This window comes from Balearica regulorum, chromosome 8 (assembly GCF_011004875.1).
Source record: "Balearica regulorum gibbericeps isolate bBalReg1 chromosome 8, bBalReg1.pri, whole genome shotgun sequence".
In the NCBI taxonomy this organism is placed as follows: Eukaryota; Metazoa; Chordata; class Aves; order Gruiformes; family Gruidae; genus Balearica; species Balearica regulorum.
Window position 1 is genome coordinate 12,921,820 of NC_046191.1, and position 13,960 is coordinate 12,935,779.

The window sequence follows — 13,960 nt, forward strand, 5'->3', positions numbered from 1 at the left end:
AGAAGAGCTCCTTCTGTTCCCTGCTGAAGTGGTATGTAACAGTTCAGTGCTCAGAAATCACTACTTCAGGAGCTGTAGGTGACAGTCCAGCTGAGATGGAGCTTTTTCCCATCTAGCATCTTTCTTTCCCCCACTGCTCCTCCAGGGTGGCTCTTGGTAAAGACAGGACTGTCTTTGCTTTTGCCCGAAATAGTAACACTACTTACGCTTGGCATTTTAAAACAGGCTGTTCCCTATGTGTGCTCTGCTTTCCCTTCCTCCAATTGTTCCTGTTAGCTGTGATCTTTCCATGGGCTGGCCATGGCTCTTGGTAATTTATATGCTGTCAGGGTCAGTCTGGGCTGCTGCTCCAAACTGTATTCACACCTTATATGGCAGTGTTTCCTGGGCCTGCTGGATCAGTGCCTGGCTCCTTCCTCTGCTCCTCCTTGCTCTGGGCCTGTAGGACCAGTATGGGGCTAAAGGAAGACACTGCAATACCATCACCTTCTAGTAATGCTCAGAGGATTTTCAAGGGGTGTGTAACACACAGGTTCTGGGGGTGGTGGGTATGTGCTAAGGAGAGAGGCAAGACAAGCTGCTATTACATGGGAGTGAAGAAATTACAGCAGCTTTCAGGCATATAAAGCCTTCCTTCCAGTGTCAGGAATCACTGGAAACCTTAATCTGCTCTGGGGCCACAGGGCAAGTCTGTGCTAACTTCCAGTGTCAAACTGCAGGTGTGTGGGGCAGGTACCTACAACAGAAGCACAGCTCTGGAGAAGAGCCAGCCTTCTGTGTGGGTTCCCAACCCCTTCCCCATTAGATCCAGCTGCTTCCTTCTGAAGAGGAAGGAAAATTACCTCTTCTTCCCTTGGACTTCCCCAGGTGGCCAAATGGGGATGCACCAATAGCTGCTGGGAAGGTGCTGGGCTCAGCTGCTGCAATTTTTTTTTGAGACTGTGCCCCCCCCATCAGCAATAGGTATGGAGCTGCTCTGGTGGTTTGGGCTACATGGTGGGTGGCCTTAGCACTAGCACAAATTGGCTTAAAGCTCAGGAGGCAGAGCAGGAGCCTGGCACCAGGTACAGTGGTGCTGAGGGGAAGGTGACAACAGTTAATAATCCATGCTCAGCTAATCACAGGCTGATGGGAAACCTGCTTTGTACAGGCCAAGGTACTAATCAGCTGTGCAGCGTCCCTGGCAGTGCTGGTGCAGCCCCACAACCTCAGACACCACAGAACAGCACGGCCACTGAGGCTGCACTGGTTCTTGCTCAGGTAAAGGCTCAAGTATGCTCCCTGCAACTTGCACCAGCATAACTGAGCCTGGAAAAAAATGCATTTTTCCAAGTGCTGAGGAATCAAGCTCTACCAAATGTCAGCTGATTACCTGTGTGCAGCCTGCTTCCCCTCCACAGGAGCAGAGGACAGATCAGGGCTGCTGGAAAAACACATCCCTAAGGGCCATATGCTGGCTAGATAGTGCTTTAGTAGTCTCTTGTGTGACATCTAAGCTGGCTGTGGCAACATCATAAACTAACCTTTTGTTTTGGATCAGGCTTCACACCCTTGCCAGCCCCTTTCTTACCTTTGGGGTGAGTATAGCTGTTGCTCTTTATTTCTAGCCCCTACTTCCTTTTTTTTTCCCAATAGCATTTGGCTCCTAAATTCAGTCCTAAACTCACTGCAAAAGTAGCTATTCTACCCTAGCACCATAAGAGCAGACAGCATGTAGCAGAACAAGACTAACTGCTGTGTGCAGGTGACATGAGAACAAGTTCCCCAGACTGCTCTGGCACAGGTGATCATTGCTAGTAGGTAGTTGCCTGTAGAGGCACAGCAAGGCCCCACCTGGCCAAGAGGCAGGACACAGCAGAAGCCAGGGACACAGACATACTAGGCTTTCAGTTAAGCCTTGCTCCTCCTCACCACAGCTGGCACTAAAGCAGGGCCCTCCTTGCTCTGCAGAAGCTGAGGCAAGTCAGGGGTACTTCCTCCCAGCCCTGCTGCAGGGCTGGAGCACTGGGAAGTATCAATTTTGACAGGAGGGCTAGGAAGTCACCAAGGCTACAACTTCCCCCTGTGGTAGAACTGCTGCATCTGTAGGTCAGCATGAAGATGTGGCAGATGACATACCTGCCTTAGCTGGGACATGCACAGCATCCTTCTCCTAGGACTTCAGGGCTGTGCTAGGCTCAGGCTACCAGCAAACTGGCCCTAAAGAACAAGAGCTCCACCACTTGCCCAGATCTCAAACTTCAGGGATGAACAGCATGGTTCTGTGAGCCATGGCCTCTTCTTTCATCACACTCAATTAAAAAATTCAAATTGAAGCAATTTATTAACATTTAAAATACTGTACAGTATATAAGCCAAATTCCCCCCCTTCCCCGCAACAGCCCTGTGCACTCATCGGATGCCCTGGTGAATGATGCTGCTTTTGGCACTATTTGCCTTCTCTTTCTCCTTCTTCTTTATGGGGTCCATCTCAAAACAGCGCCAGAGCCGCAGTGTTTCATCAGCAGCTGCTGAGGCCACTGTTGCACCATCAGGGCTCATAGTCAGGTTTAAGACCCTGGCAGTGTGACCTGAGGAGGAAGAGGAGTACAGTCAGGGCTGAACATGCCCTGGTCCCTCTGGTTCTACCACAATGATCACATTTACTCCCATATGCCCCATCAGCTTGCAGAGCTGTCCTCACACCATGCTGCAGCAGCATGAATTCCACACCCCAGGCATGCTTTTGGAGCAATAGTGTTTCTTCAGCAGCACCTCCCCCTGGATACCATTCTGCATCAGTGATACTCCAGGCTAGACCACCAGTCTGTTCAAACCAAGGATTACATCTGCCTTCAGCCTCTAGCAGCCCTCCCTTCCCCAGAGAGAGGGCCCAGCCTACCTCGCAGCTCCGTAACCTTGGCCATCGTTGGATACTTCCATATGACCAGCTGATTCTGTGCAAAGCCATGGCCTGAAATGAACTCTTTGTAATTTGTTGACCACAGGATAGAACAGACCTGGGAAGAGGCAGTAATACAGGTAAGACAAGCTGGTTTGTGCTGATGCTCACCACCCAGACATGAGCATGGTCCCCTCTGTTCCTGTGCCTCTGGGCCTCAGGAACCAGCAGCTCTGTATAGGTGTCCTGGTAGAAGGTGTCTAATCTCTGAGCTGATGTTCACATCTCACCTGGGAATGGGCATCAACAGCACTGAGGCAAGTGCCAGAACACACGTTCCAGATGCGGATATGTCTGTCACTAGTCCCACCTCCAGTGGCTAGAACGTTTGACTGCCACGGGCACCATGCCACAGCCTGAGAGAAGAGGGTTAAAATTAAGACATGCAAGGGGCAACCTGTGCACAGCCAGTGTTGCACATCTGCCTTGTACACAGACATGCCCACAGTAGCCCTGACTCACCTTGACAGCACCCTGGTGCTGAGTGAAGGTCTGTACAGGAGCAAAGTCTCCACTGTCCCCCTGGGTGCATGGCCAGATGTTCACCAGGTTGTCATTGCCACCACTGGCCAGGTAGCGGCCATCTAGAGACCACTTGAGTCCACACACCTCCTGTGTGTGGCCAGCAAGTGTGGCCACATGATGCTCAGCCACTCTGACATCATGGTGGTGGATGTGGCCAGTCCGTGCCCCACTGCAGAGAGAAGGCTAACAGGGTCAGGCTGACACATTTTCACCAAAATGCATTTTTGTGCTGTTGCAAGACTGCTGTACCTGTCGCTGGGTTTCAACCAGTGTTACCAGCATCACCAGCCTCTTGGCATGAGCAAAGCGGCCACAGCAGCTCTTCACAACTTCAGCACAAAGGTCAAGAGAAAAAAAGAGGCCTTCTCCCCACAGTACCAACAGAACAGGCTGAGTAAAAATCCCAAGCCAGGACAGAAACTCCTTTCTGCCATCTGTAATGTGCACCACTCACAGACCTAGTATAGGAATCTGCAACAGCTGGACACTGCCCTTCACCCACCCCCACCCACTTTGCTTTACCTGGAGAGGATATAGCTGTTCCAGCTGAGGGACCCCACACGGGAAGAATGGCTGGTCATATTTCGGAGACGTTTCTGCTGCTGTATGTCCCATAGCTAGAGAGGCAGAGCAGTAAGTTCTCCAGAGGATGAGGAAACCCAGCCCTGTTGCTTTGCCCCGGGAACCTCACTGCACAAGCTCTGGCATTCAGCCTTGTCAGTAAGGGAGCAGAGATCAATTTGTATCTCATGCCTACAGAGCAGGAGGTAACTCCAGGTGTCAGAAACCCCAAAACCAAACTCCGCCTTGCATGCTGCAGTTGGTCACTGGCTATGGATGTTTCCACCCACACCAGTCAAGACAAGTCAGGGTGCATTGCATCCTTCTGTGCTAGCCAAGCCTTTGTCCCAAGGCCCCACAGCTCCAGCAATCCCTAGACAACACCTCTACTTTTACTCCTGCACTCACCTGGACCTCAGCATTACTTGTGCCAACAGCAAGGTAGTTTCCTTCTTTGATCCATGACACAGAGGAAACATAATCATCTGGATGCTCCATCTGCAGCAGCTGGATAATCTCCCCAGAGGTGTGATTCCACAGATAGACAGAGTTGTCCAGAGCCACTGCCAGGAAGTTCTGAGAGCTCCAGTCAATGAGATTCAGATCTACAATTTGGAAGAGCAATGCAGGTCACACTGTGATTACCTTGAGAGCCCTGCCCTTCACCAGCACTGATGCCAGATCTTCCACCTGCACCAGGTGTACATGCATACACACACAGGTAAGGGGCAGGCTTCTGGGTGTCACCTTGTCCAGCTGGTGAGGTCAGGTAGCCCTGATCACCTACACAGCACTCTGGACCACTGTTCCTGTAAGGCTACACAGGGACACTCCAGAAGTTGTCTGTGCCAGCCTGGGTGGGTTAGATACTGAAACAGCCCAGTTACAATGTCCTAGGAACTGCACTCCAGTGCAGAGTGATCTCAATGCCCAGCACTACTTACAATAGTCATTGCGGATCTCCGGTGCATCCAGGATCCGGTCTGGCATGGAGGGAATGTATCTGCCATTCTTCCTGCTTGATCCAGGTGTCATTTTCTGACTGTAGAGCACTTTCAGGTTATTCTGATAGCCTGTGCAGAGGAACAGATTTGTTAGCCTGAGTTACTGTTTCCTCCCAGGTGAACACTGTTCACCCAACTAGAAATCACTTCTAGTGAAAATGAAGTCATTGACAGTACGAGCTGCTGAACCAGGGTGAGCCAATTAATTCATAGGAACAAGTTTAACTGACAAGCACTTGGTTTTCTATATCCCATTATGCTTAGTGATGTTAGCTAAGCTACAAGATGCACAGCAGAGAGTTTGAAGCTTTTGCAGACTTCGGGAAGGTTTGCCACCTGCAGTACAAGCAAGCAACTGGCAGTCATTTCAACTTTTGTAAATATATTCACTTAGCTGTTATGCAGCCACTCAACCTCAGGAACCCTAAGAAGGGAGACTCCAGTGAGCAGAGGAGCCCTGAGAAGCAGCCAGTTGATCTCTCCCACACAGAGGGCCTCTGTGTTGCTGTTCCTCTGCCCAGATCTCCAGGTGATTCAACTCACACAGACCCTGTATCATACCTTCTGGAGCATTCTGTGGCTTTCCACTGAGGCGGAGTATCTTTGCCTCTTCTACATCAAAGCCATTCAGATTCACTGCCCACGCTTTCTGCTGCTCCTACAGAGACAAACAACCCTCAGTGAGATATGTATTTGAAACACAAAGCCCATGATGCACTTTAAACTGCAGCTGGCAGAGCATATACCTCAGCCCCCTTCTCCTAGAATCAGGCATACAGCTTGCTCTGGGAGTCAGCACAAGCAGGCAGGTCTAAGTAGTTTTTCCTCAGATATTGGCACACTGTCCTGCTCACATTCTCATCCAGAAGAGTGGCAAGTTCAGCATCTCATTGCCAGTGGGGAAAGCCACAGCCACAAGGGACCAAATGTTTTATAAACAGGTTTCTGAACACAGCGTACACATTCCAGAATAGCTCCCCATGTACGCATTGTCCTAGAATAGCTACCACCAGCAGTTTCACTGTGCACAGGCTCACAGCTTTGTGCATCTGTAGCCTGCTATATTTTAAAGCCTCATTAGCCTAAAGTTGAATTTTGCTACCAGAAGTGGCACAGGCTAGAGTGAGCAGAAGCAGAGGTGTAAGGCTCTATGCTCTTCCCTGTGCCTAGGTAAACAGCCCTACAGAGCAGCTGTGTACCATTTGCAGGCTCTGCAGCTTCTACCTCATTCCAGGCTCCTGAAGCCCAGAGCTGGAAGCAGTGATAGCTGGGGCTGTGAGCCCCATGTGTCCACTTGATAGATATAGTTTGCTTCTCTGTAAAAGGCCAGGAAGGAGTAGGTGTTTGGTAATGATTGTTATAGTAATCATAACTTAGCAACATCCTCACCTTCTTGGTAGGGGACTCCTCAGCAGGGTCATTCTCTTTGGTTAGGAGGAAATTTGCCACCTCCATCTGCATAGTGCTCCGGTTGGGAATGTAGCGATCCCCCCCAGCCTTTGTTGGAGTGCTCTGGATTTTGGATCCAGATTTACCTGCATTCACATGCATAAAAAGTGTCTTACAGCTATTAAACAGCCTGGTTAAAACTTTCAAGAGACAGCAAACCCAGCATTCTTCCACATCACACCTACCAGACAAGTTCCAGACAAGATACCTCATGCCATCCAGTCACAACTAACTCATATTTTTGCTCCCCGTGTATAATTGCACTAAGCTCTGCTTAAGGACTGCCAGGAAACAACTCCTTGGGTCTAGTGCAACAATTCCAGAGTTCACAGATAATGGGAGGGTGCAAAAATACTGTTACAGCATGTAAAGCTGTCAGCAGACAGTTCTAACCACACCTGTCCCCCAACACACAGCTGTGCCAGCAAGGCTCAGCTAGGGGATCAGCAGTTCACCCAGCCCCAGCACACAGAGCTCTGCCCACCTCATGCTGGGGAGGAGAAGGCAGGTGACTCCCAGGAGCCGGGCAGTGTAGCCCGCCTCCTCCTGCCTGACCAGCATGCCGGCTAAGGCAGCCTGGCGCGGAGCCCAGAGCCCCACGGCTACAGGCAAGCAGCCCAGGCGACGCTCCCCCACCCAACCTATGCCGCTGGTCGCCGCCACTCACCGGGTGTCCTGGACGGCGTCTTGCTGGAGCTGTGGGAGCGATTGGCCGGCTTCATGGGTGACATGCCGGCGGCAGGGCTGGGCCCGGGTGCGCCGCTCTCCTTGGCCTTGCGCTGCCACCGCGCGGGCGGCGCGTTAGGGATCGGCGTGTCCAGCTTCAGCAGCCCGTGCAGGTCCGCCTCGAACACGAACTGCGCCATGGCGCTGCGGGCGGACGGCGTCAGCGGGGCCCCGAGCAGGGATGCCGCCCGGGCTGCAGCTCTCCCCCGCCGCGTTCCCCCTCCGGCTGCGCCTCAGGGCCCTCCCCACTACAGGACGCCCTCCCACCCTCTCCACCACAGAACAACCCCCCCCACCCCAGGCCTCTCCTCAGGGGCCGCTTCACAACAGCGACGACGACGACCGCCACCTTCCCCCTCGCCGCTCAAGGCCGCGCCTCAAGACCCCCTTCGCCACCAGGCTCTCTCGCCAGCCGGCCGCCGCTCAGGCCTCCCTCAGAGCCCTCGCCACCGACCGCCCCTCACCTCCACCCTGCAGTTGAAACTCGCACGGCCCTACTCCGTGGCAGCATTTAAACCCCGCGCGGCCGCTCCTCCCATTGGCTGCTTCAAACCCAACCGCCGCGCGTTGCCATGGCGACCACCGCGCCGCGCCGCTATTGGCTGGGCCGCGCGGAGGGGCGGGGCTCTCCCCGCCGGGTTGGCTGTGCGTGCCGTTAGCGGGTGGTTAGGCGGGTGGATGGCGGGGAGCGGGGTCGGGACCGCAGTGCCGCGCCGCTTCCCTGCGGGCTCGGGGGGCCGGGGCCCGGGGCGCCGCGAAGGAGAGAGGAGGCTGGGTGATTGCGCGTCTCGTTTATGCTGGGCGGGGGCGCGGCTCAGGGCGGCCCGCGCGGCTCCCAGCCGCTCATGAGCAGGTAGGACTGGTTGGCGATGTCGGTGCTGGGCAGCCGGCCGGCAACGTGCTCCGGCGGCGGGGGCGGCGCGCCCGCCTCCCCCCGGGGGCCGGGCAGCACCTCCAGCAGGCAGGGCAGGACGGCCTCCTCCGGCGGCTGCTTGTAGAAGGCGTTGGCCTGGGGGGAGAGAGGGGGCGCGGTGGGGACGGCCCTTCGAGCTGCCCCCGCGGAGGCTCAGCTGCGGCGGGCTGTGCCCCGGCCCCCTCACCTGGCCGTGCTTGCTGCCGTCGTGGAGGAAGCTGCCCAGGGCGCGGTGCAGGTCGGGGACGGGGGGCCAGAGCTTCTGCTTCACGTTGCTGGGTGCGGGGAAGGGGGGGCGTTGAAGGCAAAGCCCAGTCCTGGGGTGCCCTGACACCCCCGGGCAGGATGCCCAGGCCTGGTGCTGGACCCCCCCCCACCTGCCCCAGGAACAGCCCTTACCTGTAGAGGGAGGGGAAGGTGCACCGCAGCCCCAGGAGCACTCCTGTGAAGAGCAGTGGCACCACCGTAACGCTCGGGATGATCCAGCCTGCATTGGAGGAGGAATGCTGGGACTGTTGCCCTCCCCAGACCTGCCACCACTGAGCCCTTATGGCCCCGTCACCCTCTGCCTGGCGCTCCCCATCCCATTTCCAGCACTCTCTGTCTCCTGCCCTTGGCCACGTGGCTCCTCTGGCTGTAGCCACCGTTTCAGCCCTGTCCCTTACCTGCATCGGCCATGGCGTCAACCATGACAGGTTTGGACCAGGCGCTCCAGCTGCCCTGGTACCATGGCCCGCTGGGCTGGGCCCGCACCTGGGCACGGTATCGGACGCCTGTCCGTAGGTCCAGGACTTCCTTCTGGGCTGCCCGTGGAACCTGCAGGACCTGCAGGGCAGAGCTGAGCTGGAGATGACGGCTGCTATGAGATGGCCGAGGGGCAGCGCTGGGGTGCAGGTCCGTCCTACCTGACCCCGCATGGGCCATGTGCTGGCAGCAGAGGTGAGCAGGGCTGCTCGAGGGAGCCCCGGCCATGCCCTACCTTCCAGTCATGGCTGTTCTCCACAGCGTAGCGGACCTGGTAGTCCAGCTGCTCCGCAAGTGCCTCCAGGGGCGGCAGCCACTGCAGGCTCAGCCGACCCTGCAACACTGTCGCCTGCACGACCTGTGGGGCGTCTGTGAGCACTGTTGGGGATGGGGACACGTCACTGCCATGGACACGGGACACTGTGTCCCCCACCAGCTGGGCAGGGGCTGCTGTGGCACTGGGACTCACCAGCCTGGTGCAGCCAGAAGGGCTCCTTGAAGTAGCTGAGCGTGGGTGGCGCATGGGGCCGGGTGACATTCACCAGGACAGAGATAGCGCTGCCAGCCCTGGGCTGGAAGGTGCAAGTGTAGGTGCCCTGCACCCCCATGTTCTCCTCCTCACACTGCTGCCACGCATCTTCCCTGCGCAAGGAGCAGGGAGCCAGTCAGCCCGACCATGGCAGCCCTGCTCCCCTCGCCTGCTGCAACCCTGCTCTGGGGCCACCCTGTCCCCGCAGCTGGCACTGCTTCACTCCTGCCCTTGCCCAGGAAAGCCAGTGCTGCCCGTAGTCAGAGGGGCAGCGTGGCCGGGAGCGGTGGTGGGGAGGTGTGAGGTGGTAGGGTAGGGCAGGGCACAGAGCCAGGTGGCACAGTGTGGGATGTGGGACACCGAGCAGGGTTGGTGGTTCCTGGGATGTGCTGCCCCTCCACCTGAGCGCCATGTCCCCACCATGCCCCTTACCTTGTGCCAGCCCCGCTCGGAGGTGCCTGGTAGAAGAGCTGGTGGGAGCTGCTGAGCTCTGTGGGGTCCCAGCTCCACTCGCAGCGCACATGCCGCAGGTCAGGGGTGCTGCAGCACAGCCCAATGTCTCCTGGGCAGGTGAGAGCCAGGGCAGGGAGGGGGCTGCTTACCCCCAGCCCCCCAAAACCTGGGTGCTGCACCTTGTCTACCCCAGGACCCCCACCCCTCACAGCCCCAGGGATGGGTGCCTGCCCACCATGCCACCCAGCGCCCTGGCAGTGGGGATGGCTGCTCACCGGAGGAGTGGGGTGTCTCTGCAGCCACTGCCTGCGACCAGGGCCCCCAGACGCCATCCATGGAGGTGCCGTCGGGCTTGCTGCGCACCTGGATGTGGTACCTCATCCCTGGCCGCAGGTCCCGCAGGACCACCCATGTGGTGGACTGGACCAGCCCCTGCAGGAGAGGGGCCAGGCTGGGGAGCGGCTGCGGCCCCCAAATCCCCCTGCCCAACCCTGGCCTCCCTATGTACCTGCCCCGCTCCTGGGGAAGCTGCGGCTGCCCCAGCTGTGGATGTGTGGGAGCTGCTGGCTGGCCGGATGGAGGGGTCCCCAGGGTGCTCCCCACCAGGGTCCAACACGGTGCTGCAGGGTGTCTCTGGGGAGCTGGCAGGGCAGCACCGCACCTCGTAGAGGAAGAAGTTCACGTAGTCGGCGAGCGGCGGCTGCCATGACACACAGAGCTGCCCTGCAGCCCCAGCCCAGTGGGCTGTGATGTTCACCGGGGGGGCGATGAGACCTGTGGGGAACATGCCGGGGCATTTGCCCTCCTTCGGCAGCCCCTGTCTGGGCACGCAGCGGTGCCCCCTGGGATGCATCTGTGCCCGGCATGCTGCCAACCCCTGCAATGGGCAGAAAGGCAGGGGACCCAGGTCTGGGGACTGTCCTGGTGTCACACGGGTATTGCCCAGTGGGAGGGACTCACCCACCGCATCCACACTGAGCTCCCGTCGGTACTTGGTCTGGTTGGTGGTGGCATCCAGGACGCGGAGGTGGAGCTGGATGAAGAGCCGCACGTCCTGGCCGGGGAAGACGCAGACGTGCCGCATCCTGCCGGCCCCGCAGTGCCACGTGGAGACTGTGCATGCTGTGGGCACATCTCTGAGGAATGGAAAGCAGGGCCCTGCAGCACCTTATGCCTCCTGCCCAGAGCCAGGCTGGAGGACACCTGGGGCGCTTCACCAAGACATTGGTATCACCAGCTCCCTCCCTGTGCCCCCATCTACTGCAGGGCACCATCCCCATGGGACTGAGGGACAACCACCGTCCCATCCCTGCCACAGGGTGTGTGGTGGCTGCTGTGTAGCTTCCATGGGCTCTCCACCATCTCTCCTTGCGGCTGGGAGCCACTGGGATGGCATGGAGAGCTGTGGCACCCCGACCCTGCTGCTCTCTGTGCGGGCAAAGGGGAGGCTGGTTTGTGTCCCCCACCATCTCCTACCTGCTGTACCAGTAGTAGAAGTGGCACGTCTTGCTCGCCACATCCTCCTCCTCATCCCAGAAGCAGGTGAGGTCCTCAAAGGAGCGGGAGAAGCAAAGGATATCCTCGGGCACCCCTGCCAGCAGCGCAGCGTCTGGGAGGAGTGTGGGTGTCAAGGACCCCCTGGGCACAAACCTGTCCCCATCCCACCTGTGTCTCCCCACCCCGTGCCCGCTGACCGGCTTGTCTCTGAGGCCAGGCAGGCACCTGGGGCAGCGTGGCCATGGCCATGGCTGTGGTACAGATGCCCTCCACCAGCTTGGCACGGCAGGGAAGGACACGGCACATGTGCTGGCTGCTGGCTCGCACCAGGGTCCTGGCAGGTGGCAGGACTCCCCACCAGTTGGCCCCACCGCTCCCCCCTCCTCAGCATGCGGGGTCCTTTGGGACAGACAAACATCCCAAAATAGCCCTGCGGTTGGAGAGGGGCTCAGGGCCCGGCAATCGGGGGGAAGCACCCCTGCCCTGCTCATGCCGGAAGGCACGTGGAAGTGAGATAAGGTGGAGCAGCGTCCTGGGGAGAGGGAAAGGGCCTGGGGGCTGGCGTGGGGGTGTGCCGTCCTGAGCAGGGGGATGCTCAAACCCCGGCCTGGGTGCTGCCTGGGGGGCTGTGAGTTTCTCTGTCCCACTCAGCAAGCTGCCTTCCCCGTCATTGCGGGGATGAACCGGAGCATCAAACCCTGCAGGATCTCTGCCCAAAGCACCGGTGAATTTGCTGGCACATGGGTGCCTGTCCCCTTTGTCAGGGAAAAGGGGACAGCACCAAGATGCAGATTTGTGAAGCACAGGGGTGACCTCGCTGCCCCAGCATTGCTCCAGCACCCGCTTCTCCCCTACTGCCTCTGCCCTGAGACCTGCCCCATCCCTCCTCCTCCTCCCCCTGGGATGTGCCTCCTTTCTCTGAGGCTGCCCCAGCTGAAGGACCCCAAAACAAGCCCCCTTCCAGCACCCAGCCCTGCTTCATGTGCTGAGTGCATCGGTTTTCTGTTCAGCACCCCCTGCACTGTCAGCTGAGCCCACCCCAGGTGAAGAATAAGGGACAGTCCCCAAATGTCCTTGCCACCCTCCCGGTATCCCCCTGTTCTCTCCCTGTCCCTTCCCTTGCCCTGACCCCCAGCCCTGTTCCTCCTTTCCCAGCCCCATGTAACCTTCCTCCCTCAGCTCGCATCCCCTCCCCACAGACCCCAGTCTCCCTCCTACCTGCTTTTCCCTTTTTGCACCCCATTGCACCCACCCCAGGCTTTGTGCAGGTTCCGTGACCCCCCCCCCCAGCTCCCAGCACCAGGGGATGGGGTGGCCAGGTCCCAGCCGCTGGATGGCATGGGGACCCACGGCAATGGTGGGAGGCCACGCTGGTCCTGTGGGTTACCAGAGTGTCTTTGCTGAGTGCAGGCCGTTTCCTAGGAATAGCGGCTGCACAACTCTGCAGCCCACATCAGCTGCACTTGGTCAGTGGTTCAGGGCACAGCGATGCCGCAGTGACTGTGGGCAGAGGGAGGACAAGCCCAACCCCGTCCTTCCTCCCACTGCCCCTACGGGGGTGACTCAAAACGTGCTCCTGAGCCTGCCATGGCCAGAAACCTGGGGTGGGGCTGGAGAGACAAGCAGGAGATCGACAGGATTTTGTTCAGTTAATGCTTTTTATCTTGTTATAGAAAGTGTTAAAAGGGCTAAGGAGAGGCTCAAAGAAAGCATGGACAGGCCTGAAACGGGAGACAGCTGGGAAGTGGCTCTGTGAGGCACAGCGAGCCATGCTGGGGCCAGCTACCAGCTGAGCCAAGGATGCTCGGTGGGGCAGTAAGATCGTGGCAAGGCCAGCACAGGAGCGTTGAGATTAGCCCAGCAGTGCCACAGCATTGTCTGTGGTGCAGAGCCGTGCCATCAGATGTTAGCCTGAATTTTGCTCAGACCCTCATCATTGCAACTCCAAGAGCTTTTGATGAGCAGGGAGCCCCTCTGCCACCTGCGTGGGGCTGGAGCCACAGGCTGCCGACCTGAAAGGACACCTGGGGCAGCCAGGTCCTGCCTGCAGACAGCAGGGACACCCCCTTGCTCCAGGCACCCCACAGTGTCCCACGGGTGAGAAGGTGGCTCCATCACCCACCTTGAACACCACCACCCCCAACACACTCCTGGGGTGCCCCCTCCCCAACCCTGCAGGTTCTGGCTGCCATAGGGTGCTCGGTGCCCACGCCCTGTGTGCCAGCTCCTCTCTGGCCCATCCTTTAGGGGAGAAAAGGACCTACCTTGGGATGTCACTGGCTCGGGGGCTGACAGTGAGCTGCGGAGGCTGAGCAGGACGGCAGGGAGCAGCGAGAGCAGCCAGCCCTGGCACAGGCAGGCTGCCATCCTGTGCCCCGTGTGCCAGGGCCGTATGTGCCGTGCTCAGTCCTTCCCAGCACCCTGGGAGCCGCTGCAGCTCCTCCGGGCGATATCTTTATCTGGGAAGTGGCGGCTCTGCAGCTCAGGAAGCCTGGCTGGAGGCTCCCCCCACCCCATCACCAGCACTTCCCCGTGCCCAAAACCACCGTGTTGCGGCCCCTCCGCCACCAGCCGCAGTGCCAAGAGAGACTGCTCCTATCAGATAGGCGGCACGTCCT

The 13,960-nt window shown here is 58.3% G+C and overlaps 2 protein-coding genes across 4 annotated transcripts; both read right to left on the reverse strand.

Moving 5' to 3' along the window:
• Positions 1-2,304: 2,304 nt before the first annotated feature.
• CDC20 (cell division cycle 20) lies at positions 2,305-7,742 on the reverse strand. 2 transcript variants are annotated; one of them, XM_075759663.1, is made up of 11 exons: positions 7,671-7,742; positions 7,148-7,350; positions 6,421-6,566; positions 5,593-5,689; positions 4,972-5,100; positions 4,436-4,632; positions 3,989-4,083; positions 3,404-3,635; positions 3,172-3,297; positions 2,882-2,999; positions 2,305-2,570 (listed from the first exon to the last, which is right to left on the reverse strand). In XM_075759663.1, exons 1-11 carry the CDS (start codon positions 7,715-7,717, stop codon positions 2,392-2,394), a joined length of 1,569 nt encoding a protein of 522 aa, XP_075615778.1. In that variant the 5' UTR covers positions 7,718-7,742; the 3' UTR covers positions 2,305-2,391. The 2 variants fall into 2 exon arrangements, with proteins under 2 accessions (XP_075615778.1, XP_075615779.1); XM_075759664.1 differs by having other exon boundaries at positions 7,603-7,686.
• Positions 7,743-7,982: 240 nt separating this feature from the next.
• MPL (MPL proto-oncogene, thrombopoietin receptor) lies at positions 7,983-13,854 on the reverse strand. 2 transcript variants are annotated; one of them, XR_012836513.1, is made up of 12 exons: positions 13,607-13,854; positions 11,322-11,454; positions 10,806-10,981; positions 10,354-10,619; positions 10,121-10,277; positions 9,825-9,954; positions 9,333-9,505; positions 9,025-9,241; positions 8,785-8,944; positions 8,519-8,606; positions 8,307-8,394; positions 7,983-8,215 (listed from the first exon to the last, which is right to left on the reverse strand). XR_012836513.1 is itself a non-coding variant. In XM_075759662.1 (12 exons), exons 1-12 carry the CDS (start codon positions 13,707-13,709, stop codon positions 8,021-8,023), a joined length of 1,812 nt encoding a protein of 603 aa, XP_075615777.1. In that variant the 5' UTR covers positions 13,710-13,854; the 3' UTR covers positions 7,983-8,020. The 2 variants fall into 2 exon arrangements, 1 of the variants encoding a protein (XP_075615777.1); XM_075759662.1 differs by having other exon boundaries at positions 9,099-9,241.
• Between the last annotated feature and the right edge of the window lie 106 nt (positions 13,855-13,960).

Excerpts from the sequence above, each read along its gene's own strand:
- MPL (XM_075759662.1), bottom strand. The coding sequence starts at position 13,709 with ATGGCAGCCTGCCTGTGCCAGGGCTGGCTGCTCTCGCTGCTCCCTGCC. Across the intron at positions 9,242-9,332 it reads CTTCTGGCTGCACCAGGCTG|TGCTCACAGACGCCCCACAG; the intron begins GTGAGTCCCAGT and ends CATCCCCAACAG. Across the intron at positions 8,607-8,784 it reads TGACGCCATGGCCGATGCAG|GCTGGATCATCCCGAGCGTT; the intron begins GTAAGGGACAGG and ends CCTCCAATGCAG.
- CDC20 (XM_075759663.1), bottom strand. The coding sequence starts at position 7,717 with ATGCTGCCACGGAGTAGGGCCGTGCGAGTTTCAACTGCAGGGTGGAG. Across the intron at positions 6,567-7,147 it reads GACGCCGTCCAGGACACCCG|GTAAATCTGGATCCAAAATC; the intron begins GTGAGTGGCGGC and ends ATGTGAATGCAG. Across the intron at positions 2,571-2,881 it reads CAAGGTTACGGAGCTGCGAG|GTCACACTGCCAGGGTCTTA; the intron begins GTAGGCTGGGCC and ends CTTCCTCCTCAG.